The 27500-nt window shown below is 47.0% G+C and overlaps 2 protein-coding genes across 8 annotated transcripts in view; one reads left to right on the top strand and one right to left on the bottom strand.

The window, feature by feature from the left end:
- The window catches only part of LOC138373686 (uncharacterized PPE family protein PPE21-like), a 4594-nt gene extending 2696 nt beyond the window's left edge, over positions 1–1898 (bottom strand). The window contains exon 1 of the mRNA XM_069340038.1: positions 1784–1898. Coding sequence (XP_069196139.1) covers positions 1784–1898 — 115 coding nt within the window. The remainder of the gene's footprint in view (positions 1–1783) is intronic.
- LOC138349741 (solute carrier organic anion transporter family member 74D-like) overlaps positions 1–27500 on the top strand; it is a 507981-nt gene that overhangs the window by 408568 nt on the left and 71913 nt on the right. The window contains exon 4 of one of the 7 annotated variants that reach the window (XM_069300092.1): positions 5652–5836. The exons of the other annotated variants lie outside the window; for them this stretch is intronic. The gene's annotated coding sequence lies outside the window, so the exon portion shown is untranslated. The remainder of the gene's footprint in view (positions 1–5651; positions 5837–27500) is intronic. 7 annotated transcript variants of the gene reach the window in all.

Below are 27500 nucleotides of genomic sequence, written 5' to 3'. Positions count from 1 at the left end.
GCTGGCCCTCTTGTAGCCTGATGTTGTTGCATAGCGAGGTAGTTAATAAGCGCATTGCAAGGAATACCTTTGCCATTGATGTTTGTAATGTGGTGTATGGGAGGCCCAAGTTTAACCTGCGGGGGTGTATTATATAGCTATAGCGGCTATAGCGTCTGCCACGCCCTTCATCGCCAGCATGCAGTCTCCTATATGGAACTCTTCTCTGCCTATATGTCAGCCTCTTGGCATATAGGCTGTCTATACCATCACGTGGTATAGACAGCCATCATGAACGAGCGTCACATATTATAGTAATATAAGCAGAGGAACAAGTGTTTGGACGGCCTTCAAAGGTTGTGTGTGTGTGTGTGTGTGTGTGTGTGTGTGTGTGTGTGTGTGTGTGTGTGTGTGTGTGTGTGTGTGTGTGTGTGTGTGTGTGTACTCACCTAGTTGTACTCACCTAGTTGTGTTTGCGGGGGTTGAGCTCTGGCTCTTTGGTCCCGCCTCTCAACCGTCAATCAACTGGTGTACAGATTCCTGAGCCTATCGGGCTCTATCATATCTACACTTGAAACTGTGTATGGAGTCTGCCTCCACCACATCACTTCCTAATGCATTCCATTTGTCAACCACTCTGACACTAAAAAAGTTCTTTCTAATATCTCTGTGGCTCATTTGGGCACTCAGTTTCCACCTGTGTCCCCTTGTGCGTGTGCCCCTTGTGTTAAATAGACTTTATCTTCCCTATCAATTCCCTTGAGAATCTTGAATGTGGTGATCATGTCCCCCCCTAACTCTTCTGTCTTCCAGCGAAGTGAGGTTTAATTCCCGTAGTCTCTCCTCCTAGTTCATACCTCTCAGCTCGGGTACTAGTCTGGTGGCAAACCTTTGAGCCTTTTCCAGTTTAGTCTTATGCTTGACTAGATATGGACTCCATGCTGGGGCTGCATACTCCAGGATTGGTCTGACATATGTGGTATACAAAGTTCTGAATGATTCTTTACACAAGGTTCTGAATGCCGTTCGTATGCATTAAGCACCTTGCGGTGCTTACTCCAGTTGAACGCCAGCTTGAGGGCTCCCAGCTCTGAAACCATTGTTCACCTGACACGTTGACCTCTGTTGTAAACACACAAACCTTCACCTAGTTTTGTTATGATTTCATCTCCCCCCCCCCAATCATCCTCCCCCCCTCCCCCTCCCCCCCCTACCCCCCCCCCCCTACACAGGTGTTGTTGATGCCATTAATACTGGCGACAACTTCCCCCCCCCCCTGTCCCCCAACTCCCCCTCCCCCCTTCACCTGGTCGTTTCATTCACTGCCAGGGGGACACGTTAGCAGCCGTTCTTCTGGTCGTTCAGGCTGTGGTGGGTCTTGATGTGCACGTCTCTTGTGTTTGATATCTTATCCTACTTCCCGAGGGATGCCGCTGGGTGATATCTTGTATAAAAGGTGTTCATAAAAGGGGGGCTGTTATATATGTATATATTGTATTACACAGAGAGAGAGAGAGAGAGAGAGAGAGAGAGAGAGAGAGAGAGAGAGAGAGAGAGAGAGAGACAGAGAGAGAGAGAGAGAGAGAGAGAGAGAGAGAGACAGACAGAGAGAGAGAGAGAGAGAGATACCGAGAGACAGAGAGAGAGAGGGAGAGAGAGAGAGACAGAGAGAGACAGAGAGAGAGAGACAGAGAGATACCGAGAGACAGAGAGAGAGAGGGAGAGAGAGAGAGACAGAGACAGAGACAGAGAGAGCCACTGGACACAGATAGGCAGTAGTAGTAAGAGCGAGAGTAAGCCTTACAGAGATGCAGCATCTCAAGGCGCTGCTCTCTGGCGACGCTGCCGTTCACACAAGCAATGACAAATCGTCTCCGTCCGACCTTGGCATATTTGGTCTCACCCGTTGACAAGATCATCGCCTCGTGAGGGGAGGAGAGGTGAGGTGTGTGTCTGTCTCCTGGCGTCATCTCCAGTTCTCCCATGAAACTTTTTTTCAATATATTTTACCTTCCCAAGTGGAAGGTAGATGGTTCTCTGTGGTAAATATTGTGAGTTGGATTTAAACTACTAGTGTACGCCTGTTTTTATCCAGGCTTTAGTGGTTCAGGCCCTGGCTAGGTTCTGTTAGTAAGGTGATGGTGTTAGGTCTGGATATTGTGTGGTGATGGTGTTAGGTCTGGATATTGTGTGGTGATGGTGTTAGGTCTGGATATTGTGTGGTGATGGTGTTAGGTCTGGATATTGTGTGGTGATGGTGTTAGGTCTGGATATTGTGAGGTGATGGTGTTAGGTCTGGATATTGTGTGGTGATGGTGTTAGGTCTGGATATTGTGTGGTGATGGTGTTAGGTCTGGATATTGTGTGGTGATGGTGTTAGGTCTGGATATTGTGTGGTGATGGTGTTAGGTCTGGATATTGTGAGGTGATGGTGTTAGGTCTGGATATTGTGTGGTGATGGTGTTAGGTCTGGATATTGTGTGGTGATGGTGTTAGGTCTGGATATTGTGTGGTGATGGTGTTAGGTCTGGATATTGTGTGGTGATGGTGTTAGGTCTGGATATTGTGAGGTGATGGTGTTAGGTCTGGATATTGTGTGGTGATGGTGTTAGGTCTGGATATTGTGTGGTGATGGTGTTAGGTCTGGATATTGTGTGGTGATGGTGTTAGGTCTGGATATTGTGTGGTGATGGTGTTAGGTCTGGATATTGTGAGGTGATGGTGTTAGGTCTGGATATTGTGTGGTGATGGTGTTAGGTCTGGATATTGTGTGGTGATGGTGTTAGGTCTGGATATTGTGTGGTGATGGTGTTAGGTCTGGATATTGTGTGGTGATGGTGTTAGGTCTGGATATTGTGAGGTGATGGTGTTAGGTCTGGATATTGTGTGGTGATGGTGTTAGGTCTGGATATTGTGTGGTGATGGTGTTAGGTCTGGATATTGTGTGGTGATGGTGTTAGGTCTGGATATTGTGAGGTGATGGTGTCGAAGGGAACAGAGTGAGAGAGAGAGAGAGAGAGAGAGAGAGAGAGAGAGAGAGAGAGAGAGAGAGAGAGAGAGAGAGAGAGAGAGAGAGAGAGAGAGAGAGAGAGACAGAGAGAGACAGAGAGAGACAGAGAGGAGAGAGAGGAGAGAGAGGAGAGAGAGAGAGAGAGAGAGAGAGAGAGAGAGAGAGAGAGAGAGAGAGAGAGAGACAGAGAGAGACAGAGAGAGAGAGAGAGACAGAGAGAGATGGAACCATCACAACACACCCCTCCCCCACGCCTCACTCAGCAAGGCCACTCAGTGTGAGTGCAGCTCCTGCTGGCGGTACCGCCTCGTCCACCGCCCTCAGAGTGAAAGCAACTTGATTCTTACCCAACGCGAGCTCAAGGGCTTAGCTCGCTGCTGGCTCCGAGTGACCAGCCGCCTGCGGGAGGTCCCACTCTGGCTGGCGCGCGCTCCGGGTCCTCTAGTCCCGTTACGCTGATCCGGGCCTCGTAACTCACCTGCGTAAGACGTCTCAGTGCTCGTAACTCACCTGCGTAAGACGTCTCAGTGCTCGTAACTCACCTGCGTAAGACGTCTCAGTGCTCGTAACTCATCTGTGTATGATGTCTCAGTGCTCGTAACTCACCTGCGTAAGACGTCTCAGTGCTCGTAACTCATCTGCGTAAGATGTCTCAGTGCTCGTAACTCACCTGCGTAAGACGTCTCAGTGCTCGTAACTCATCTGTGTATGATGTCTCAGTGCTCGTAACTCACCTGCGTAAGACGTCTCAGTGCTCGTAACTCATCTGCGTAAGACGTCTCAGTGCTCGTAACTCATCTGCGTAAGACGTCTCAGTGCTCGTAACTCACCTGCGTAAGACGTCTCAGTGCTCGTAATTCACCTGCGTAAGACGTCTCAGTGCTGGTAATTCATCTGCGTAAGACGTCTCAGTGCTCGTAACTCATCTGCGTAAGACGTCTCAGTGCTCGTAACTCATCTGCGTAAGTCGTCTCAGTGCTCGTAATTCATCTGCGTAAGACGTCTCAGTGCTCGTAATTCATCTGCGTAAGACGTCTCAGTGCTCGTAACTCACCTGCGTAAGACGTCTCAGTGCTCGTAATTCATCTGCGTAAGACGTCTCAGTGCTTGTAACTCACCTGCGTAAGACGTCTCAGTGCTTGTAACTCACCTGCGTAAGACGTCTCAGTGCTCGTAACTCACATGCGTAAGACGTCTCAGTGCTCGTAACTCACATGCGTAAGACGTCTCAGTGCTCGTAACTCACATGCGTAAGACGTCTCAGTGCTCGTAACTCACATGCGTAAGACGTCTCAGTGCTCGTAACTCACATGCGTAAGACGTGTCAGTGCTCGTAACTCACCTATGTAAGACGTCTCAGTGCTCGTAACTCACCTGCGTATGACGTCTCAGTGCTCGTAACTCACCTATGTAAGACGTCTCAGTGCTCGTAACTCACCTGCGTATGACGTCTCAGTGCTCGTAACTCACCTATGTAAGACGTCTCAGTGCTCGTAACTCACCTGCGTATGACGTCTCAGTGCTCGTAACTCACCTATGTAAGACGTCTCAGTGCTCGTAACTCACCTGCGTATGACGTCTCAGTGCTCGTAACTCACCTATGTAAGACGTCTCAGTGCTCGTAACTCACCTGCGTATGACGTCTCAGTGCTCGTAACTCACCTATGTAAGACGTCTCAGTGCTCGTAACTCACCTGCGTATGACGTCTCAGTGCTCGTAACTCACCTATGTAAGACGTCTCAGTGCTCGTAACTCACCTGCGTATGACGTCTCAGTGCTCGTAACTCCCCTGCGTATGACGTCTCAGTGCTTGTAACTCACCAACATAGGTAGCCCCCCAGTACTCAACCGCAACTCACCGACTGATTCATGAGTCAAGGTTAATGGTTCTCTGACGAAAGATTCACTTGAGTTGCCAATCTCCCCCCAAAGGTGCGTTCAGAGGTGCCCTGACTACAGAGCGATACTGTGCACTCAGTATTTCACTCGTGTCTGCGGTGTTCAGAGTCCCCTTCACTCTGCCGGTTGCACAAGACTATTCCTAGGTGTTGTATTGTGCTCTAGATCTTCGAGCAAAGGAAAATGGATGTTTAAAGAGATCTTTTCGATTTTGGTGTTCTTGGGAAAGTGTGATGTAGTGTGTATATATTCTTAACCAGCAGCAGTGTTACATAGTGTGCACCAGAGTGGTGCAGTGTGACCGTGTGTGTGTGCACCAACAACAGTCTGGTTGTTTGTGTGTTTCTTTTGGTGTGTGGTGTGTGATCTTTGTGCTTATATGTTAATATATTTTTCCCGTGTGTGTGAATATGCGTTAAATGATCAAGTCTTTTTGTACCAGAACAAACTACAGTATACTACACTATACTATACAGTATACTATACAAACTACAGTATACAGGAGTCTGGAAATCTAGCGAGAAACTAATATATGTCCAAACTTTTCACAGGAGCGAATTGAAAAGTAAAACTCCTGGTTAAATTTAAGAACATAAGAATTAGGGCCCCCACACCCCTACAGGCTTATTGGCCCCCCAAACAAAGGCGGGTCCGATTTAAACCATCCCTCCGTTGCAAGAGACTACTAAATAACCGAGAGTGTGTGCTTGTTGACCTCAACTAATGCAGTGCAATGATATTTAGTGCCGTCTCATAATTCAGCTAGTGAGTGGAGCAGCCACTCCGTACCCACGCTGAGAGGTGCTCAGGTGTCACTCACACACTGGGATATGAGCTACTGCCTGTGAGAAATAATCAACTCTCACATACACTGAAATCTGAGCCGCCGCCTGTGGTCAGTAGCACCCTACCGGCACCCCGCCAGCCTCGTCACCATGGATCAACATGTAAGTTTTAATTTTAAGTTTACCCCATCTAGTTTACCCTCTGGTTTACCATATGGTTTACCCTCTGGTTTACCATCTAGTTTACCCTCTGGTTTACCCTCTAGTTTTCCCTCTGGTTTACCTCTTCTAGTTTACCCTCTGGTTTACCCCTTCTAGTTAACCCTCTGGTTTACCCTCTGGTTTACCCCTTCTAGTTTACCCTCTGGTTTACCCCTTCTTGTTTACCCTCTGGTTTACCCCTTCTAGTTTACCCTCTGGTTTACCATCTAGTTTACCCTCTGGTTTACCTCTTCTAGTTTACCCTCTGGTTTACCCCTTCTAGTTTACCCTCTGGTTTACCCCTTCTAGTTTACCCTCTGGTTTACCCCTTCTAGTTTACCCTCTGGTTTACCCCTTCTAGTTTACCCTCTGGTTTACCCTCTAGTTTAGTTCAGTTACTGCTGGGTGAAAAGTGAAATATAGGACGGTAACATATATTTGTATTATATTTAACTATCCTGAGATTCTCTCTGTTACATTATATATATATATATATATATATATATATATATATATATATATATATATATATATATATATATATATATATATATATATATATATATATATATATATTATATATATATATATATATATATAGAGAGAGAGAGAGAGAGAGAGAGAGAGAGAGAGAGAGAGAGAGAGAGAGAGAGAGAGAGAGAGAGAGAGAGAGAGAGAGAGAGAGAGAGAGAGTACAGGTACAGTCAGTGCACATGCACATAATTACACAACAGTTGGTGTACACAATTATGCCGTATCACCTTGAGTACAGAGAGAGAGGGACAGTGCTATGTTACTAATTATAAACCAGTTAATTGTCCTTCGGAGATATCAACTATGATGAGCGCACCAAAGTCTCCTCAGCGTCACTCTAGGTGACTGAGAGCGTTACTCAAGTTGATGATTGAGAGAGTCAGGTACAAAGTTGTACTTTGCCGCCCTCAAGTGACTGAGAAATTCGGCGGAGGGTCCAGAGACACTTCAAGATGTTGGCGATGAGTCACAATAACGTGGCTAAAGTATGCTGACCAGACCACACACTAGAAGGTGAAGGGACGACGACGTTTCGGTCCGTCCTGGACCATTCTCAAGTCGATTGTGTCATTCTCAAGTCATTCAAGATGTTACACGACCAAAGATCTCATTCACTCCATACGTCTACCGCCACCTGCGGGTTATTCATGCCCGTGCCATCTCTTGTGGTGGCTTACTCTTCATCAATCAGTCAATTACTCGACTGAGAAAATTAGTGTATTTGTTCCACCCCCGACGCAGAGTTGTTGTTGTTGTTTAACATTCGCTACCTGGAACAAAAAGTTCCAAGTAGCACAGACTATGGTGAGCCCGTGAGTCGCTCTCTTGCTGCAGGAAGAAATAACACTGCCAGGAATTATTGTTTCAAAAGGGCAAATATAGTCACAGATCAGGAATATGGTTGAAATTAGAGCGGGCCTCGAGCTGGGTCTTCATAAACACCCAAATTCGTTCAAATCATTACTTTTTTTCTGTCATTAGAGACAAGAGTTCTGCTGACAGAAAGGGTGAGCTCAATGATTCAAGCATGAATCTTCTCTATTTCTCTTATGTTTTTTTTTATTTGAGAAGGAAGTTGAAAAATTAACTCTCCAAAGTTTATTTTACAATTTTATTAGAGGCCTGACGCTAACAGACGCATTTCGGTGACCCCCCTTGTCAATGTTACCAAAAACCGAGTTCGAACCGTTACAAGTTTTTGTGGCGCCGGATATATAGCCATCTATATATCCATCAGCACAAACAAATGTATTGCTGCTATAAATAACAAGATGAAGATCCACCAACATCTTAATATGTGCTTGGAAATACCTCTTCCCAAGCTTATAGACTGAACAAAACTTCAATTGTTCAATCCATATAATAAACTGGATTAATTGACCTTTTATGCTACTCTAGTGTGAAGGTGATCCACCAAGGCTCTCAAGTGTGTTAATAAATATGTTTATAAAAAATGTACAAATTTTATGTCAATAAACAAAAAAATCAAATAAATTTACTTCTTTGGTGACTTGCTCTTCTCTTTGACCGGCGTCAAAATGACAAACGCTTTGCTAAGTCAATGGAGCGATAAGAGACTCTGATTCACGCAGACATACAGATTCAGATTCACTCAGAAACAGAATTCCTAAATTACTTAATAAGAAGGAACTTAGTTGTTATTGTTTAAGATTCGCTACTTGGAACAAGTAGCACGGGCTATGGTGAGCCCGTGAGGAACTTAGTGAACATCTCCATAGTAGGTACCTAATCAACTAGGCTGTGATTTATACGTCAGACTACGATCAGTGCCACATGACAGCCTGGTGAACCAGACCATGAGACCAAAAGGTCAGTTCCGAGACCAGGTCACAGGGTTATTGATCCTTCGAACCACATCACAGTAACATACGACTAGAAATTTGTTTCTTTCGCAATATCATCATTTGGACGATAAAACAACTTGGGAGATAACATCACTTTTGAGATAACATCACTTTCTTGATTGCATGCCTTTGGTTAGCTGAATAAGCACCCATTCAGCACTTAATGTGTGTTTATTCAGCTAACAATACTTTTCATTTTCTTCGTAAAGATGAGAATAAAAATAAGACGTAAGAATAAGCATAATTAAGAACGAAGATTATAAGAGAAACAAAGAATACACTCCAGGGTAACTCGAGAGACTTTTCAGTCAGTACAGATCAAAATAGTGGCGACCGTATGAGGTTACTAATGTAAATGAGAAGTGTGTGAGAGAGTGGTAAGACATGGTCTGATTGGTTGTTAAACAATATTGTCTCGAGCGAGGGCATTGGTGCCTGTAAATACATTCATGGAAAGCTTAACCTTAAATTGGATGAAATACTCTTAGTCTATCTCCTATCCTATGGAAAGGAGAGTTCCCGGGGTGCACAGAGGTAGCATGCTCGCCTCGCCAATGATTATATTATGGGTTCGAGCCCCTTGGTACAGAGGAATTGACTGGGCACTGATCCGGAAACTGTTTGCCCCTGTTCACCCAGCAGTAATAGGGGACTTTGTTGTAAAGAACATGGTGGGTTGTGTTCCTGGGCAGACTAGTAAGAATAAGATTTAAGAATAGCTCTGAGGAGGGGCCTAGGCCTACTAAGATGGTAGACTGATAAAGATTAAGCCACCCAAGAGGTGGCACGGGCATGAATAGACCGTAGCTTACTAAGAAGTCAGAAATCGTCTCCTCCTGTACCCGCCTTGGGGGGGGGGGTGAGGAGATGGTAGGCTGTACAAAACACACTTAACTGTTCCCTTGGTCATTACAGTTTACCTCATCAGTCATCAATAAGTACATATGAATTAATGAAAGTGCCAAAGGCTTATTGCCCAATACGAGGCAGCTCCTATTGCCCAATACGAGGCAGCTCCTGTTGACCAATACGAGGCAGCTCCTGTTGACCAATACGAGGCAGCTCCTGTTGCCCAATACGAGGCAGCTCCTATTGCCCAATACGAGGCAGCTCCTGTTGCCCAATACGAGGCAGCTCCTGTTGACCAATACGAGGCAGCTCCTGTTGACCAATACGAGGCAGCTCCTGTTGACCAATACGAGGCAGCTCCTGTTGACCAATACGAGGCAGCTCCTGTTGACCAATACGAGGCAGCTCCTGTTGACCAATATGAGGCAGCTCCTATTGCCCAATACGAGGCAGCTCCTATTGCCCAATACGAGGCAGCTCCTATTGCCCAATACGAGGCAGCTCCTATTGACCAATACGAGGCAGCTCCTATTGCCCAATACGAGGCAGCTCCTATTGACCAATACGAGGCAGCTCCTATTGACCAATACGAGGCAGCTCCTATTGCCCAATACAATCACCAATCACTATTGACCAATCACAGGTAATTGGTCAGCTCTTCTGTAAATACTTTACAAACTAACTGGTAACATTGCCAAGCATTTGTCCAGCCGCAGAATACATCTTAAATTTATTTTAACACCGCGAGAAAACTTAACAAAAAATCAGTGTGGATGAATTTTGTTGGAAATTTCTGGGGATGAAATTTTTCCCAGAAAGCCAAAGTTTATTTACTTTGGCAGAAAGTAAATAAAGATGAGAGTTGAGAGGAAGAACAGGACTTGAAGAACACATAAGTGAACATTTTCAAGGGTTCTTGAGCCTCTCCCCCCCCCCTAGAGTACTAGAATGATAATAGTACTACAAATAACGTTCAGTATATCATCCGTAACATTGTATTAATGAATAAGGTGATTATTTACTAATGTGTGTATGGAAATATTGAAGTGTGTGTATTAGTAAATATATATATATATATATATATATATATGTAGCTGTTTTAATATATGTAGAGTGTAGACTTAAGTACTTGCAGTTTGTCTATCGGGACGGCTCTTGATAGACAGTTAACTGCCCAGTACTGACCATGTAGAGTGTAGACCAAGTGCAGTTATCTATCAGTGTGTGTGTGTATCCTGTGGTAAACAATCATTGGAGTGACCTTCACTCTGTCACATCAATTATGTGTTTTTACCGTGAAAGCTTGTGTGTGTGTGTGTGTGTGTGTGTGTGTGTGTGTGTGTGTGTGTGTGTGTGTGTGTGTGTGTGTGTGTGTGTGTGTGTGTGTGTGTGTGTACTCACCTAGTTGTGTTTGCGGGGGTTGAGCTCTGGCTCTTTGATCCCGCCTCTCAACCGTCAATCAACAGGTGTACAGATTCCTGAGCCTACTGGGCTCTGTCATATCTACACTTGAAACTGTGTATGGAGTCAGCCTCCACCACATTGCTGCCTAATGCATTCCATTTGTCAACCACTCTGACACTAAAAAAGTTCTTTCTAACGTCTCTGTGGCTCATTTGGGTACTCATCTTCCACCTGTGTCCCCTTGTTCGCGTCCCTCCAGTGTTGAATAGTTCATCCTTGTTTACCCGGTCGATTCCCCTGAGGATTTTGTAGGTTGTGATCATGTGTGTGGGTTGTGTGTGTGTGTGTGTGTGTGTGTGTGTGTGTGTGTGTGTGTGTGTGTGTGTGTGTGTGTGTACTCACCTAATTGTACTCACCTAATTGTGCTTGCGGGGGTTGAGCTTTGGCTCTTTGGTCCCGCCTCTCAACTGTCAATCAACTGGTGTACAGATTCCTGAGCCTACTGGGCTCTATCATACCTACATTTGAAACTGTGTATGGAGTCAGCCTCCACCACATCACTTCCTAGTGCATTCCATTTATTAACTACTCTGACACTGAAAAAATTCTTTCTAACGTCTCTGTGGCTCATCTGGGTACTAAGTTTCCACCTGTGTCCCCTTGTTCGTGTCCCACCCGTGCTGAAGAGTTTGTCTTTGTCCACCCTGTCAATTCCCCTGAGAATTTTGTAGGTGGTTATCATGTCTCCCCTTACTCTTCTGTTTTCCAGGGATGTGAGGTTCAGCTCCTTTAGCCTTTCCTCGTAGCTCAATCCTCTCAGTTCCGGGACGAGCCTGGTGGCATACCGCTGAATCTTCTCTAACTTTGTCTTGTGTTTAACTAGGTATGGACTCCAGGCTGGAGCTGCATACTCCAGGATTGGTCTTACATAAGTGGTATACAGGGTTCTGAAAGATTCCTTACACAAGTTTCTGAAGGCAGTTCTTATGTTGGCCAGTCTAGCATATGCCGCTGATGATATTCTTTTGATGTGGGCCTCTGGGGACAGGTTCGGTGTGATATCAACCCCCAGATCCTTCTCTCTATTTGATTCTTGCAGGATTTCCCCTCCCAGATGATACCTTGTGTTCAGCCTCCTGCTCCCTTCGCCTAATTTCATCACCTTACACTTTCCAGAGTTGAAAGTGTGTGTGTGTGTGTGTGTGTGTGTGTGTGTGTGTGTGTGTGTGTGTGTGTGTGTGTGTGTGTGTGTGTGTGTGTGTGTGTGTGTGTGAGAGAGAGAGAGAGAGAGAGAGACAGAGAGAGACAGAGACAGAGACAGAGAGAGACAGAGACAGAGAGATGACAGCAAGCTCTAATCTGTGATCCGGGAACCCAGGACATGATAAGGGTCCAGAACAGAGCGAAACATCGTTACAATTATAGGAATTAGGAGGTCCAAATTGGATCACCTAATTAGGTGATAAGAATTAGGTGGGATCACCTAATTGTTTTGTGCTCAAATGGCCAGCCCAGAGAAGGCTTAACGGTCTGGGTTGGGCAGCGGGTTTTGCCCGCCTGTGAAATCTGTCTCTGTTGTGACTGGTTCGAACCCCAGTCGGTAGTGTGCTCGGCTCCCATGCTGCAGGTCGGGTGTTCGAGGCTCCTAGTGCCCAGTGACACACACACACACACACACACACACACACACACACACACACACACACACACACACACACACACACACACACACACACACACACACACACACACACGACTGTTTGAACTCGGGCCTTTAAACGCCGACATTCTCACTGTTTTCAATATATTGTAAATGTAAGGCTAAATCATTTTCTATATAAATTCCTCTATTTTTGTTGTATTTATTTATATTGACCGATACCGTTGTCGTGCCTCCATATCTTCCCAGACTTAACGCTTGGGAAGACTTAGCGTGTGGGGGAGGAATATTGTAGTGAGTTAAGACTTACTTGCAGCTGAAGTCTTTGCTTATAGGGCGGTTAGCCTTCACTAACTGGTTGTCGCCTTGACCAAAGGAAACCCGCCGTTCACCTGATTGGTAATATTTACGGGATTGTCTTCAAGGTCCTGATGAGGTAGTTGAAACAGGTGTCATTTGTCGGAGGAGATGTTTAGCGAACTCCCTCCTTTTTTTGCAGGACGGCGTTCGATCCCCGATTGGTGTTGGTGGTTGAGATACCCTGTTACCTAGCAGTAAAATAGGTACCTGGGTGTTAGTCAGCTGTCACGGGCTGCTTCCTGGGGGTGGAGGCCTGGTCGAGGACCGGGCCGCGGGGACACTAAAAAGCCCCGAAATCATCTCAAGATAACCTCAAGATAACCCTCTCTTCCACTCCGTCTTATCCCCCCCCCCACACACACACACATCAGCTGCCATGTCCCCCTACCAAGTGGTATGTGGTCATAGTGTCTTAGTGCTTTATCCTGTCCCCCCACTCCTTAGCTTGTCATGGGGGGGTGGTGGACATCTTGCTTCATATCTCGGTGTTAATGGCTGCGTCTCGTGGCCTCGGCGCCTCCGTGAGGGGACTCGCTAAGTTGTAGTTTTCTTAATCAAGTTAATTTATGGTTAAGCTTATCTTACCACCAAGTTTCGACAGCATAAGTCTGGCTGTTAGAGTGAACTTAGGTCTTGTTAGCCAATACTTCCTGTACACGGTGGTGTTGTGATACTTGGTGAGGAGGAGGTGAGGTATGTAGGTGAAGGTGAGGGAGGTGATATGTAGGTGTGTGTGTGTGTGTGAGGAGGCCAGCAGGTGAAGGTGGAGCAGCCTGCGTGTTGAGACAAGTGTGGTCTGGTCAACAAGCAGGTAACACATAGGGACAATTCAGCTCTTGACTCGTTAATTAGATATAACACTATAGTGTATATATTATGATATCAGCATGACTACTGACGCAACCACCACAACCACAACCGTCACCACCACCACCACCACCACCACCACCACCACCACCACCACCACCAACACCACCCCCCCCCTCCCCCCCGTGGGAAGAATGTCCACCATTACTACAGCAGTTAGTGAAGCAGGCGCCAGAGTCTCGGACCATCACCCTTCACAGTACAGGTCACTACACTCCCTCTCCATACTGTGCCTCGCTTGTACCTGGATGACGTTCTGCGAATTCTTGTGAGAGTTTGGTCCACCAGGCTGTTGCTTGGAGCGGCCCGCAGGCCCACATATACCTGGTTGATGGGGTTCTGGGAGTTCTTCTACTCCCCAAGCCCGGCCCGAGGCCAGGCTCGACTTGTGAGAGTTTGGTCCACCAGGCTGTTGCTTGGAGCGGCCCGCAGGCCCACATACCCACCACAGCCCGGTTGGTCCGGCACTCCTTGGAGGAATAAATCTAGTTTCCTCTTGAAGATGTCCACGGTTGTTCCGGCAATATTTCTTATGCTTGCTGGGAGGACGTTGAACAACCGCGGACCTCTGATGTTTATACAGTGTTCTTTGATTGTGCCTATGGCACCTCTGCTCTTCACTGGACCTCTGATGTTCATACAGTGTTCTCTGATTGTGCCTATGGCACCTCTGCTCTTCACTGGACCTCTGATGTTCATACAGTGTTCTCTGATTGTGTCTATGGCACCTCTGCTCTTCACTGGTTCTATTCTACATTTTCTTCCATATCGTTCACTCCAGTACGTTGTTATTTTACTGTGTAGATTTGGGACCTGTCCCTCCAGTATCTTCCATGTGTATATTATTTGGTATCTCTCTCGTCTCCTTGTAGAGATAATAGTTGGAGAGCTTGTGGAGGCGGATGGTTACCCTGTAGGTCACTATATGATGACCCTTATACAGCCACCACCATAATACAATGACCACCGTCACAACACAATCACCAGCAGCCAAACAATGGAGAGGGAGGCAGCAGATGCCGGGTCATTAGAGAGTGATGACCTGGACGCTGGGCACACTCTCCCTCTTACACGCTCCGTCTAGGGCACCCTCAGGTATGGCTGCTCGCGCACACGCACGCACACACACACACACACACACACACACACACACACACACACACACACACACACACACACACACACACACACACACACACACACACACATACGACACACAGACTCGACCTAGTATTCACTCTGAACGATTCAGACATAAGGGAAATGGGTCTTGAAGCCCCCATGGGTATGAGTGATCACAGTGTACTGTGGTTTGAGAGTCTTGTCGAGGAAGGGTTAATGTACTCAAGGAAGGGACCAGAAAGCAAGAGGCCGGCATTCCGGAAGGGAAACTATGACGAGATAAAAAAAATCCTAACTGATCTAGCTTGGGAAACAGAGCTCAGAGGTAAGACGGTTCAAAACATGATGGACTACATCACACAGAAGGGTAAGGAGGCAGCAGACAAGTTCATCACTGTCCAAAAGGTAAAAAATGAAATGGAAATGAGAAACCCATGGTTTAATCAGAGTTGTAAGCTAGCAAAGCAACTAAGTAAAATGGCTTGGAGAAACTATAGAAACAACAGAACACTAGAGAGCAGAGATAGATACCAGAACGCCAGGAATGAATACGTCAGGGTGAGAAGAGAGGTAGAGAGGCAATATGAAAATGACACAGCGAGCAAGGCAAAGACTCAACCCAAACTGCTGCATAGCCACATCAGGAGGAAAACAACAGTGAAGGAACAGGTAATGAAACTGTGGATAGGGGCAGAAAGATTCACTACAAGCGACAAGGAAGTGTGTGAGGAACTCAATAGGAAATTCCAGGAAATCTTCACATTGAAGCAAGGAGAAGTTCCAGAGATAAGAGAGGGAATAGTTAACCAGGCACCACTAGAGAAGTTTGTGATTACCAGTGCGGAGGTGAGGAAGCATCTGCTAGATTTGGACGTGACAAAGGCTATAGTCCCGGATGGAATCTCACCATGGATCCTTAAGGAAGGAGCAGAGGCTCTGTGCATACCACTCTCCATGGTGTACAAGAAATCACTGGTAACAGGTGAACTGCCAAAAATTTGGAAGACGGCCAATATAGTCCCAATATAAAAGAAGGGGGGATAGGCAGGAGGCACTGAACTACAGGTCAGTGTCCCTAACTTGCATTCCAAGCAAGGTGATGGAGAAGATTGTGCGAAAAAAAGCTAGTGGAACATCTGGAGCGAAAGAACTTTGTAACACAACATCAACATGGGTTCAGGGATGGCAGGTCCTGCCTCGCTGGATTAATTGAGTTCTATGACCAGGCAAGAGAGAGAGAGAGAGAGAGAGAGAGAGAGAGAGAGAGAGAGAGAGAGAGAGAGAGAGAGAGAGAGAGAGAGAGAGAGAGAGAGAGAGAGAGAGAGAGAGAGAGAGAGAGAGAGAGAGAGAGAGAGAGAGAGAGAGAGAGAGAGAGAGAGAGAGAAAGAGAGAGAGAGAGAGAGAGAGAGAGAAAGAGAGAGAGAGAGAGAGAAAGAGAGAGAGAGAGAGAGAGAGAGAGAGAGAGAGAGAGAGAGAGAGAGAGAGAGAGAGAGAGAGAGAGAGAGAGAGAGAGAAAGAGAGAGAGAGAGAGAGAGAGAAAGAGAGAGAGAGAGAGAGAAAGAGAGAGAGAGAGAGAGAGAGAGAGAGAGAGAGAGAGAGAGAGAGAGAGAGAGAGAGAGAGAGAGAGAGAGAGAGAGAGAGAGAGAGAGAAAGAGAGAGAGAGAGAGAGAAAGAGAGAGAGAGAGAGAGAAAGAGAGAGAGAGAGAGAGAGAGAGAAAGAGAGAGAGAGAGGGGTGGGCAGAATGCATATTTCTAGACTGCTAGAAAGCCTTTAACACAGTACCACCTTACCTAGAGGTTACCTTGAGGTGCTTCCGGGGCTCAGCATCCCCGCGGCCCGGTCATCGACCAGGCCTCCTGGTTGCTGGACTGATCAACCAGGATGTTAGACGCGGCTGCTCGCAGCCTGACGTATGAGTTGATCAGGTATCCTTTGGAGGTGCTTATCCAGTTCTCTCTTGAACACTGTGAGGGGTCGGCCAGTTATGCCCCTTATTCCACTGGATAAGTACCTAAGCAACAGGATACGTAAGTCACTGTGAAGGGCGAGGTCTCGGAGTGGCGAGGAGTCACCAGTGGAGTCCCACAGGGATCAGTCTTTGAACCTATACTGTTTCTGATATACGTAAATGCTCTCCCAGAAGGGATTGACTCGTTCCTCTCAATGTTTTCTGATGATGCAAAAATTATGAGGAGGAGCTAGACAAAGGAAGATAGTATGAGGCTACAAGATGACCTAGACAAACTGAAGGAATGGTCCAACACATGGCTACTAAAGTTCAACCCAAGTAAATGTAAGGTAATGAAACTAGGAGGAGGAACTAGGAGGCCAGTCACTGGATACCGAATGGGAGATCAAGTCCTTCACGAAACGGACAGAGAGAATACGTTTCTGAATACAGAAACTGGGAATACATCTAGGAGTTGATATCACGCCAAACCTGTCTCCTGAAGCCCACATCAAAAGAATAACATCAGCGGCATATGTGAGGCTGGATAACATCAGAACTGCTTTCAGAAACCTGTGTAAGGAATCTTTCAGAACCTTGTATACCACATATGTAAGACCAATCCTGGAGTATGCAGCCCCAGCATGGAGCCCGTACCTTGTCAAGCACAAGACCAAGCTGGAAAAAGTTCTGGGGTATGCTACTAGTCTAGTCCCAAAACTAAGAGGCTTGAGTTACGAGGAAAGGGTGAGTGAACTTCACCTCACGTCGCTAAAAAACAGAAGAGCTGTGGGAGACATGATCACCACATACAAAATTCTCAGGGGAATTGACAGGGTAGGCAAGGATGGATTATTTGACACTGGTGGTACACGCACAAAGGGACACAGGTGGAAGCTGAGTACCCAGATGAGCCACAGACACACTAGAAAGAACTTTTTCAGTGTCAGAATAGTTAGTAAATGGAATGCATTAGGCAGTGATGTGGTGGAGGCTGACTCCATACACAGTTTTAAATGTAGATATGATAGAGCCCAATAGGCTCAGGAACCTGTACACCAGTTGATTGACGGTTGAGAGGCGGGACCAAAGAGCCAAAGCTCAACCCCCGCAAGCACAATTAGGTGAATACACACACACACACACACACACACACACACACACACACACACACACACACACACACACACACACACACACACACACACACACACACACACACATGCCCGGGGTTAAGATCGCATTTAAACAGTAGAGTTCCACAGGAGCCAGATATCATCAGCGGCATATGAAAAGTTAGCAAATAGAATATATGCCTTAAGAAATCCGATTAAGAAATCATTCAGCATCTTGTATACCGCAAGACAAACTTGGAACTTACAGCACTATCATGGAGTTCAAAACTCATTAAAACTAAAACAAGTTGAGAGAAAGTTCGGAGCTGAGAGGCATGAAGTACGGGAAAAGGTAAGGTGAAAGGGGAACCAGGGGAAAGCGCCAAGCCATTACGACTATACAGCGCTTGGAAGGGGTCAGGATAAGGATTTGGATTGAGATGGAGGGAAGGAATGGTGCCCCAACCTCTTGGACGGCCGGGGATTGAACGCCGACCTGCATGAAGCGAGAACGTCGCTCTACCGTCCACCCCAAGGAATTGAACCTCACGTCACTGGAAAAACACGTGATTACTACATGGAAGAGAAGGGAACTATCAGGAGAGAGCGTCAAGCCATTACAACTATGTATGGCACTTGAAAGGAATGGGGATAAGGATTTGGGATGAGACGGGGAGGAAGGAATGGTGCCCAATCACTTGGACGGTCGGGGGATTGAACGCCGACCTGCATGAAGCGAGAATGCATATATAAAATAATCAGGAGAATAGTTACAGCAGTCAAGCACTAACTAGGACAAGGACAATCAGAAGTAAAAAAAAAAATATTAGAGTACCGAATAAATGGATTACACTAAGAAGCAAAATGGTCAGACTCCATACAGAGCTTCAGATGTAGACGTGACTTGAACAAATCCACAAGTGCCGTGACCAGGATAATGAAGTAAGGGCGAAGAGGAAGAACGGCCTATTGACATAGCTCGGGTGCAGGGGGGAGTTGTGTAAAACCCTGGTGTTGTGTCTCGGAGAGGCTGCAGGATCCAATTAAGTTAGGTACAACTTCTAGTTTCAACTCTTTTTGACCATGTCGTAGCTCAGTCGATTAAGGCAGCGTCTGGGATCATCTCGGACCTAGGTTCGAATCCTCGTCACGGCCCTTGTGGATTTGTTCATTTGATGCATCACGCTATTGTGATTTCTGTGTGTAGATGTGACTTGTACATCAGTCAGACGTTGAGTATGGGACGCAAGAGCTACAGCCCGATCCCCGTCCAAGACACAAGTAGAGCCGTGTGAGGGTCCAAGCAGGAAAGTAGCTACACAAGCACACAGAGAGACAGACAGCCCTGAGGCACGCCAAGTGTCTAGCTTCCATAATTAACTCTGTAATTGAAGCAGTAAAATATCAAGTGAGTTGATGGGTTGTGACAACCAGTGAGTCGACGGCCTCTATAGCCCTCTGGTGTGTGTGGAGGGGTGACCTCTATAGCCCTCTGGTGTGTGTGGAGGGGTGACCTCTATAGCCCTCTGGTGTGTGTGGAGGGGTGACCTCTATAGCCCTCTGGTGTGTGGAGGGGTGACCTCTATAGCCCTCTGGTGTGTGGAAAGACGACCTCTATAGCCCTCTGGTGTGGGGCTGTTTCTGGTGGGTGTTGTTCCTTCCTGGTGGGTTTATCGGACCAGTTGTGTGTTGCTGGTGGAGGGAGTCGGTCGGCCGAGCGGATAGCACGCTGTACTTGTGAGCCTGTGGTCCTGGGTTCGATCCCAGGCGCCGGCGAGAAACAATGGGCAGAGTTTCTTTCACCCTATGCCCCTGTTACCTAGCAGTAACAGGGTAACAGCAGTACCTGGGTGTTAGTCAGCTGTCACGGGCTGCTTCCTGAGGGTGGAGGCCTGGTCGAGGACCGGGCCGCGGGGACACTAAAGCCCCGAAATCATCTCAAGATAACCAGGGTGGTCCAGCGGTACGGTCCACCTTACGGAGCTGGATCCTTCTCCACTTAGTCTTCCCTCTCCTTCACCTCTCTCTGTGTGTGTTTACGAAATTGGTCACAGTGGCTGTAGGTGAATCAACTTAGGCACTCCACCACTGGTGGTGTTCAACAGGACTGTTACTACCAACAGTCCTTATGCCGCATCTCTCTCGAGGATACCGTATAATATTGATAACACTGTGGTTTACGGTAGCTTCTGTTCCCCTTGGGTTGGCGTTGGACTTTTAAGGTCTATCAGCCTCTGGAGGGTTATTAAGGCCACCACAATAGCTTATACTGATCAACCAGCAAGTATACTGAGTCAGCACTCAGTGTATATACACCTTGAAGCAGGGAATATATGTATACTGCGTCTTGGGGGCGTACATGTGACTGATACATACCTGGTTGATCAGTCCAGCAACCAGGAGGCCTGGTCGACGACCGGGCCGCGGGGACACTAAGCCCCGGAAGCACCTCAAAGTAACCTCAAGGTAAGATGCTGACCGCCAACAACGGTACTCGTGTGTGAGACAATCTCTCTCCTTATCTCTCCTCTCATCTCTGTGATTGCTGTCTCCCAGCGGCCGCTCGCTGGCTCTCTGGACACAACTGCGGGGGGAACAAATTAAATTATTTTATCCGCTGACCCTGAAGTGCTGAGTAGCCAACTCTACCTTTGTTTGGGTGTGTTGTGGTAGACAAGAACCTTCGATATGTAACCCCCGAGGTGTACGACAGGCGGCCTCTGTTACGCGGCAAGTATACCTGGAGTATACCTGGGGCCATACCTGGAGCCATACCTGGAGCCATACCTGGAGCCATACCTGGAGCCATACCTGGAGCCATACCTGGAGCATACCTGGAGCCATACCTGGAGCCATACCTGGAGCCATACCTGGAGCCATACCTGGAGCCATACCTGGAGCATACCTGGAGCCATACCTGGAGCCATACCTGGAGCCATACCTGGAGAAGGTTCTGGGAGTTCTTCTACTCCTCGAGCCCGGCCCGAGGCCAGGCTTGACTTGTGAGAGTTTGGTCCACCAGGCTGTTGCTTGGAGCGGCCCGCAGGCCCACTTATCCACTACAGCCTAGTTGGTCCGGCACTTTTTGTAAGAACCTGTCGAAGTGCCTCTTGAATACGTCCACCTTTGTTCCGGCAATATTTCTAATGCTTACTGGGCGGATGTTGAACAGCTGAGGACCTCTGATGTTCAGACAGTGCCTGTGGCACCTCTACTCCACACTAGTTCTATTCTGCATTTCCATCCGTACCTTTCGCTCCAGTATGTTGTTATTCTACTGTGCAAACTTGGGACTTGGCTCTCCAGTATCTTCCATGTATATATTATTTTATACCTTTCTCGTCTCCTTTCTAAAAAGTACATTTTGAGAGCTTTGAGACGGTCCCAGTAATTTAGATGTTTTATCTTATCTATGCATGCCGTATATGTTCTCTGTATTCCCTCTAATTCAGAGATCTCTCCCGCTCTAAAAGGGGTAGTGAGTACTGAGCAATACTCAAGACGGGACAGCACCAGTGATTTAAATAGTATTAGCATTTCTGTAAGGTCTCTGGATTTAAACGTTCTCATAATCCATCCTATCATTTTCCTGGCCGCCGCTATATTTGCTCAGTTATATTCACTGAATGTCAGGTCGTCAGACATCATAATTCCCAAATCTTTTACATGTTGCTTTCCTTCTATGATACAGTGTCTGACTGTATCCTGTACCGTGTTTCGTTCAACTTCTCCGTGTCCACCATACCTCAGTACCTCGAACTTATCACCGTTAAACATCGTGTTATTTTCAGTTGTCCAATCGAAGACTTTATTTACATCTGCCCTGTAGTTTCTCAGTATCTCCTACAGTGTTAATTTTCAGCAACAAAGGAATTTTGATTGTTGATTGTTGCCGCCGAAGGCGGCTAGTTTATTGTGCACCCCATACTCATCCTGTGAGCGGTAGCGCAAAAGCATTACAGAGGGCACAAAAGGTCTTTATCAGACCTCATCTTAGATTATTACATAAACAATTTCTTCAATCCTTCACACCTTATAGATACAATGTCAACTAGTTACAGAGAAAGTGCTATTACAAGAGCTACATATTTACAGTAAGTCATCATACATTAATGGTAGGTCTTATCGCTAATACATAATAGTTTGGCCAATGGGGATATTACAGAGTCATAGGGGAGCTTCTGTTTATTATTAGTCCTCACAATACACTACTTGTTTCTGAATCTCATATGTCGTTCATCTACGAAGGAAGTGCGGCAGGATCCGGGAGGAGGAGGAGGAGGAGGAGGACACAAAGACAGCCACCTGTGATGACTGTGGAGTCTCTCAAGAGTTTTACCACCTAACCTAACCTGTTTTTGTTGGCCATTTTTAAGTGATTCGGACGACCTCTGTCTTTATCAACTCACACCCCCTCCCCCCCTCCTTCGGAACCTCCTCCCCCCCCCCATCATCCATTTCCTCCCCACCCTCCATTTGTCCAACGTTGTCTTTCACCTGATGCCCCTGTTTACCCAGCAGTAACTAGGAGCCTCGTAGATTGATTGCTTCTGTTGGCTTCTGATTGTTGATTGTTCTGATTCTCAATCGGGGTATCACGGAACACCGAGTCTGCGGAACACCAGGGTCTGTGGAACACCTGGTCTGTGGAACACCAGGTCTGTGGAACACCAGGTCTGTGGAACACCAGGTCTGTGGAACACCTAGTCTGTGGAACACCAGGGTCTGTGGAACACCAGGTCTGTGGAACACCAGGGTCTGTGGAACACCAGGTCTGTGGAACACCTAGTCTGTGGAACACCAGGTCTGTGGAACACCTAGTCTGTGGAACACCAGGTCTGTGGAACACCAGGTCTGTGGAACACCTAGTCTGTGGAACACCAGGTCTGTGGAACACCTGGTCTGTGGAACACCAGGTCTGTGGAACACCTAGTCTGTGGAACACCAGGTCTGTGGAACACCTGGTCTGTGGAACACCAGGTCTGTGGAACACCTAGTCTGTGGAACACCAGGTCTGTGGAACACCTGGTCTGTGGAACACCAGGTCTATGGAACACCTAGTCTGTGGAACACCAGGTCTGTGGAACACCTGGTCTGTGGAACACCTGGTCTGTGGAACACCAGGTCTGTGGAACACCTGGTCTGTGGAACACCTGGTCTGTGGAACACCAGGGTCTGCGGAACACCAGGGTCTGTGGAACACCTGGTCTGTGGAACACCAGGTCTGTGGAACACCTGGTCTGTGGAACACCTGGTCTGTGGAACACCAGGTCTGTGGAACACCAGGGTCTGTGGAACACCAGGTCCGTGGGACACCAGGGTCTGTGGAACACCAGGTCGGTGGAACACCTGGTCTGTGGAACACCAGGTCTGTGGAACACCAGGGTCTGTGGAACACCAGGTCCGTGGGACACCAGGGTCTGTGGAACACCAGGTCTGTGGAACACCTGGTCTGTGGAACACCTGGTCTGTGGAACACCAGAGTCTGTGGAACACCAGAGTCTGTGGAACACCAGGGTCTGTGGAACACCAGGGTCTGTGGAACACCTGGTCTGTGGAACACCAGGTCTGTGGAACACCTGGTCTGTGGAACACCTGGTCTGTGGAACACCAGGGTCTGTGGAACACCAGGGTCTGTGGAACACCAGGTCTGTGGAACACCTAGTCTGTGGAACACCAGGGTCTGTGGAACACCAGGGTCTGTGGAACACCTGGTCTGTGGAACACCTAGTCTGTGGAACACCTAGTCTGTGGAACACCAGGGTCTGTGGAACACCTGGTCTGTGGAACACCTAGTCTGTGGAACACCAGGGTCTGTGGAACACCAGGGTCTGTGGAACACCTGGTCTGTGGAACACCAGGGTCTGTGGAACACCTGGTCTGTGGAACACCAGGGTCTGTGGAACACCTAGTCTTTGGAACACCTGGTCTGTGGAACACCAGGGTCTGTGGAACACCAGGGTCTGTGGAACACCAGGGTCTGTGGAACACCTGGTCTGTGGAACACCAGGGTCTGTGGAACACCAGGGTTTGTGGAACACCTAGTCTTTGGAACACCTGGTCTGTGGAACACCAGGGTCTGTGGAACACCAGGGTCTGTGGAACACCAGGGTCTGTGGAACACCTGGTCTGTGGAACACCAGGGTCTGTGGAACACCAGGGTTTGTGGAACACCTAGTCTTTGGAACACCTGGTCTGTGGAACACCAGGGTCTGTGGAACACCAGGGTCTGTGGAACACCAGGGTCTGTGGAACACCTAGTCTTTGGAACACCTGGTCTGTGGAATACCAGGGTCTGTGGAACACCGAGTCTGTCTAACTCCCAGATACCTATTTACTGCTAGTTAAACAGACGCATTAGGGTGAAAGAAACTGTTTTGTTTCCCATTTCTTTCCGCCTCCGCCGGAAATTGAACCCGGGCCATTTGGACTACGACCCCAGAGCGCTGTCCACTCAGCCGTGAGGCCCCTTGAACGGCAGCCACGAGGTCGACCCTGGGGGAATGGGCCTGTGTGTAGAGGGGGTTCCGCCCCCCCAACCACACCCGCCCTGTGGCCAGCCCTTTGGGGGCGGGCTCCACCGTCACCCACGGGATAGCCAGTATAGGACGCGACGGGGCGGCAGCCCTTAAGGTGGAGGCGGTGGGTGTGCATGCGTATGTGTGTGTGTGAGTGCGTGCGTGTACAAAGTACACAGTAGTCCCACCTCAACACGGGGGAAAGATTGCGTGGGCAATATAATCCTTAACTGTTAACACTCTTGACAGGAGTCAGTAGTCGTCTGCTCCTGTACCCTGCCTCTTGAAACAAAAACAAAAAACTGAATAAACAAAGCAGGTATTCTCATAATGGCTCCACTTATCAATCATTAAACCACCAGCCGTTATTTCAGTCAAACAGGTAATTAACTGCCGCCTAATTAAGTCCTGGCACACACACACACACACACACACACACACACACACACACACACACACACACACACACACACACACACTATTTTCTTAGTGAAAAGTGTAGTTAATTATTTGCCGTGTGTGTGTGTTGTCATGGTGAAAATGACAAACAAATGATTTTGTTTTAAACTAAAATATCAGTTGCAATCTTAAACAAGAGCCTAGGAGTGTTCCCCTTGAGGTGGTGTAGTTTGTGATAGTACTCGTACTCTAGCCACAACACCAATAAGGTGGGTGGGTGAGGGAGAAGGCGTAGCCTAGGTGCATGGGCCTATACCAAGCTCATCGACCAGACGAAATGTTTAAATTGGTGTATAGTAGCCTCGTGTGGGCGCGTCCACGCCAGCAACGCATCGATGATCTCTCTCGATTTGTTTCTGAAAATTTTGTTTTCAATATATTTCAAAAAGAAAATTGCAAGAACGACGTCTAGGAGGGGGATTATTTTTATGTTCTTAGGAATGTTTTTGTATTATGTTGCAGCATAATGGCATGTTGAATATGGTCGGCATCAATCATTAGTCTGTGATTGATGTCGCTGGCAGGTGGAACTTCTTCACATATCAAGAACATGTAAAAAAATGTTCTTTATGAACATTTTTATCTAGGACATATAAAAATGTTCATAAAGAACATTTTTATATGTCCTAGATTTTTTTTTACGAAACTACGAGACAGAATTTTGCAATATGAGATTTGTAATATCAATTATCGTACGTGATGCATTCAATATATATTTTTGGTGGAAAAATATTTGATATTTGGAGGAAAATAATGACATTCAATTAGAGAAAGAGACTTGCAATGGAGTTGGTCAATGTTTCTGTCTGTCTGTCTGTCTATAAAATACATTGCAAATGTATCAGTGTATACAATTTACTATTGATATATTCAAGTGATCCACTTACTGTAGTTTGTTAGTGATCAACACTGTGGGGTGTGTGTGTGGTGGATAGTGTGGGTGGTGGTGGTGGTGGTGGACAGATAAGAGCGGTCGGTTAAACCACAAACATCTCTTCTGGCACCACATCCTTGCCATTGCAATGTGTCCTTCAACCTCTCCCCCCCCCTCTCTCTCTCTCTGTCTCTCTCTCTCTCTCTCTCTCTCTCTCTCTCTCTCTCTCTCTCTCTCTCTCTCTCTCTCTCTCTCTCTCTCTCTCTCTCTCTCTCTCTCTCTCTCTCTCTCTCTCTCTCACACACACACACACACACACACGCACGCACACACACACACACACACACACACACACACACACACACACACACACACACACACACACACACACACACACACACACACACACTCACCACAGGGGTGGTCTTCTAAGGATCCGTGAGCAGTTAACTGCCACTGTCTCAGACGTGATCCCAGCCGACACTGTTGGCAAGGTGTGGGGGCGGACACTCTGCCTCTCTCTTTACTCTTTCTCATAAACAAAGACCAAATGTTCGTTATCTCTCACCTTCAGCACACCTCTATCAGGTGAGTGTGACGGGCTCACCATAGCCCGTCACATATATCTTTTTGTCCCTTGTAGCTGAATGTAAAACAACGACAACAAGCTCGTTGATCCAATCACCAGCCCCCTGTGTGTATGATAACCACGACTCACAAATGATTGACAACTTTGCGAACATTGCTTCGGTCACGTCCTCTATTCGAATCGCTCTTCTATAAATGCTTCACACATTTATATGTACATATAACATGTACATATATATAATTACCATCAGAATCAAAATATCTAATTAAAACTCACCTCTTGATAGAGGTGATCAACCACACCCAAACTACACTTGTACCCCACCGAGGGAGGAGCCGACCTTCAAAATAGTAATAGAAATTCTTCCGATGAAAAAGGCTGCCTATGAGCCAACAATCCTAAGGCGCACCAAAGAAAAGCAAATGAGCAGCATAGCAGTAGCAGGAGCCACCCACATCTTCACAGACGGATCAGTGGACACAGAATATGAGAGTGCTGGCGCTGCTCTTTGCACGGCCAGCGTATTGGAGACTCTCCATAGTAGTGGAGAGTATGCCAAGTAGGAGCCGTTTTGCTATTTTCGACGGCCCCAACTTGGCATACCCATTTTTAATTACCCAAGTGAGGACTAGTATCATCAACCCAAACTGAGCTGTTTGCCATACAGTGGCAAACAGCACACAAACAACAGGCCACAAAACACTCAAAATGCAATCATACTCACAGACTCAAAAGCTGCACTTCAAATATTAGGACAAAAACAGTGGAAAGATAACGTTGAAATATTTACCACCATTTTGTATCTTGGAGCAGTCGCTAAAGGCAAAGGACTCAACATAACCCTAAACTGTATCCAATCCAATTTTGGAATCCCATTAAATGAGAAAGCCGATGAAACTGCTAAATTGGGCAACTCGTCATCCAGTGATACATAAAACAATCCATCCAAGCCTAGCGTACATAAAAAACAGCATTACCAACAAACTCTCACACCTCAACAAGCCATCTACACCAGAGAGTAGCTGAAGGTTCGCCCTCTGGGACATGGTATCTTCAGGCCACAAAGTTAGGAAGGTTAAACATCCCAAGAGGAATCCACAGGTAAATAGCAGTTAGGTTATATAGACTACGTCTAGGTTACAGATGCAACTGCGAGATTGGTGAACCCAGAGAGTGGAAATGCATCTTCTGCTAAATAATCACAGACAAGCTACTACTTCACTATCTCCTGGAATGTGAAGCAACTAACGACTTTAGAAGAGCTTTAAGAGTCCCTGAATCTTGCAGTAACCACCCTGAAGCCATCAATACTGCCACTCTCCTGGTCACAAAAGGTGTCCAGCAGCGGGAGACCCTTATAAATACTGCCAAGCATTATCCTCCCCCGCGATAGTAGCCACATAGTAAGCAAGAACTGACGATTTAAATGCGCTCAGCAAACAGCATATCCTCTCACGACC

Source organism: Procambarus clarkii, chromosome 43 (genome assembly GCF_040958095.1).
Source record: "Procambarus clarkii isolate CNS0578487 chromosome 43, FALCON_Pclarkii_2.0, whole genome shotgun sequence".
NCBI lineage: Eukaryota > Metazoa > Arthropoda > Malacostraca > Decapoda > Cambaridae > Procambarus > Procambarus clarkii.
This window is presented reverse-complemented; position numbering and strand designations above follow the sequence as displayed.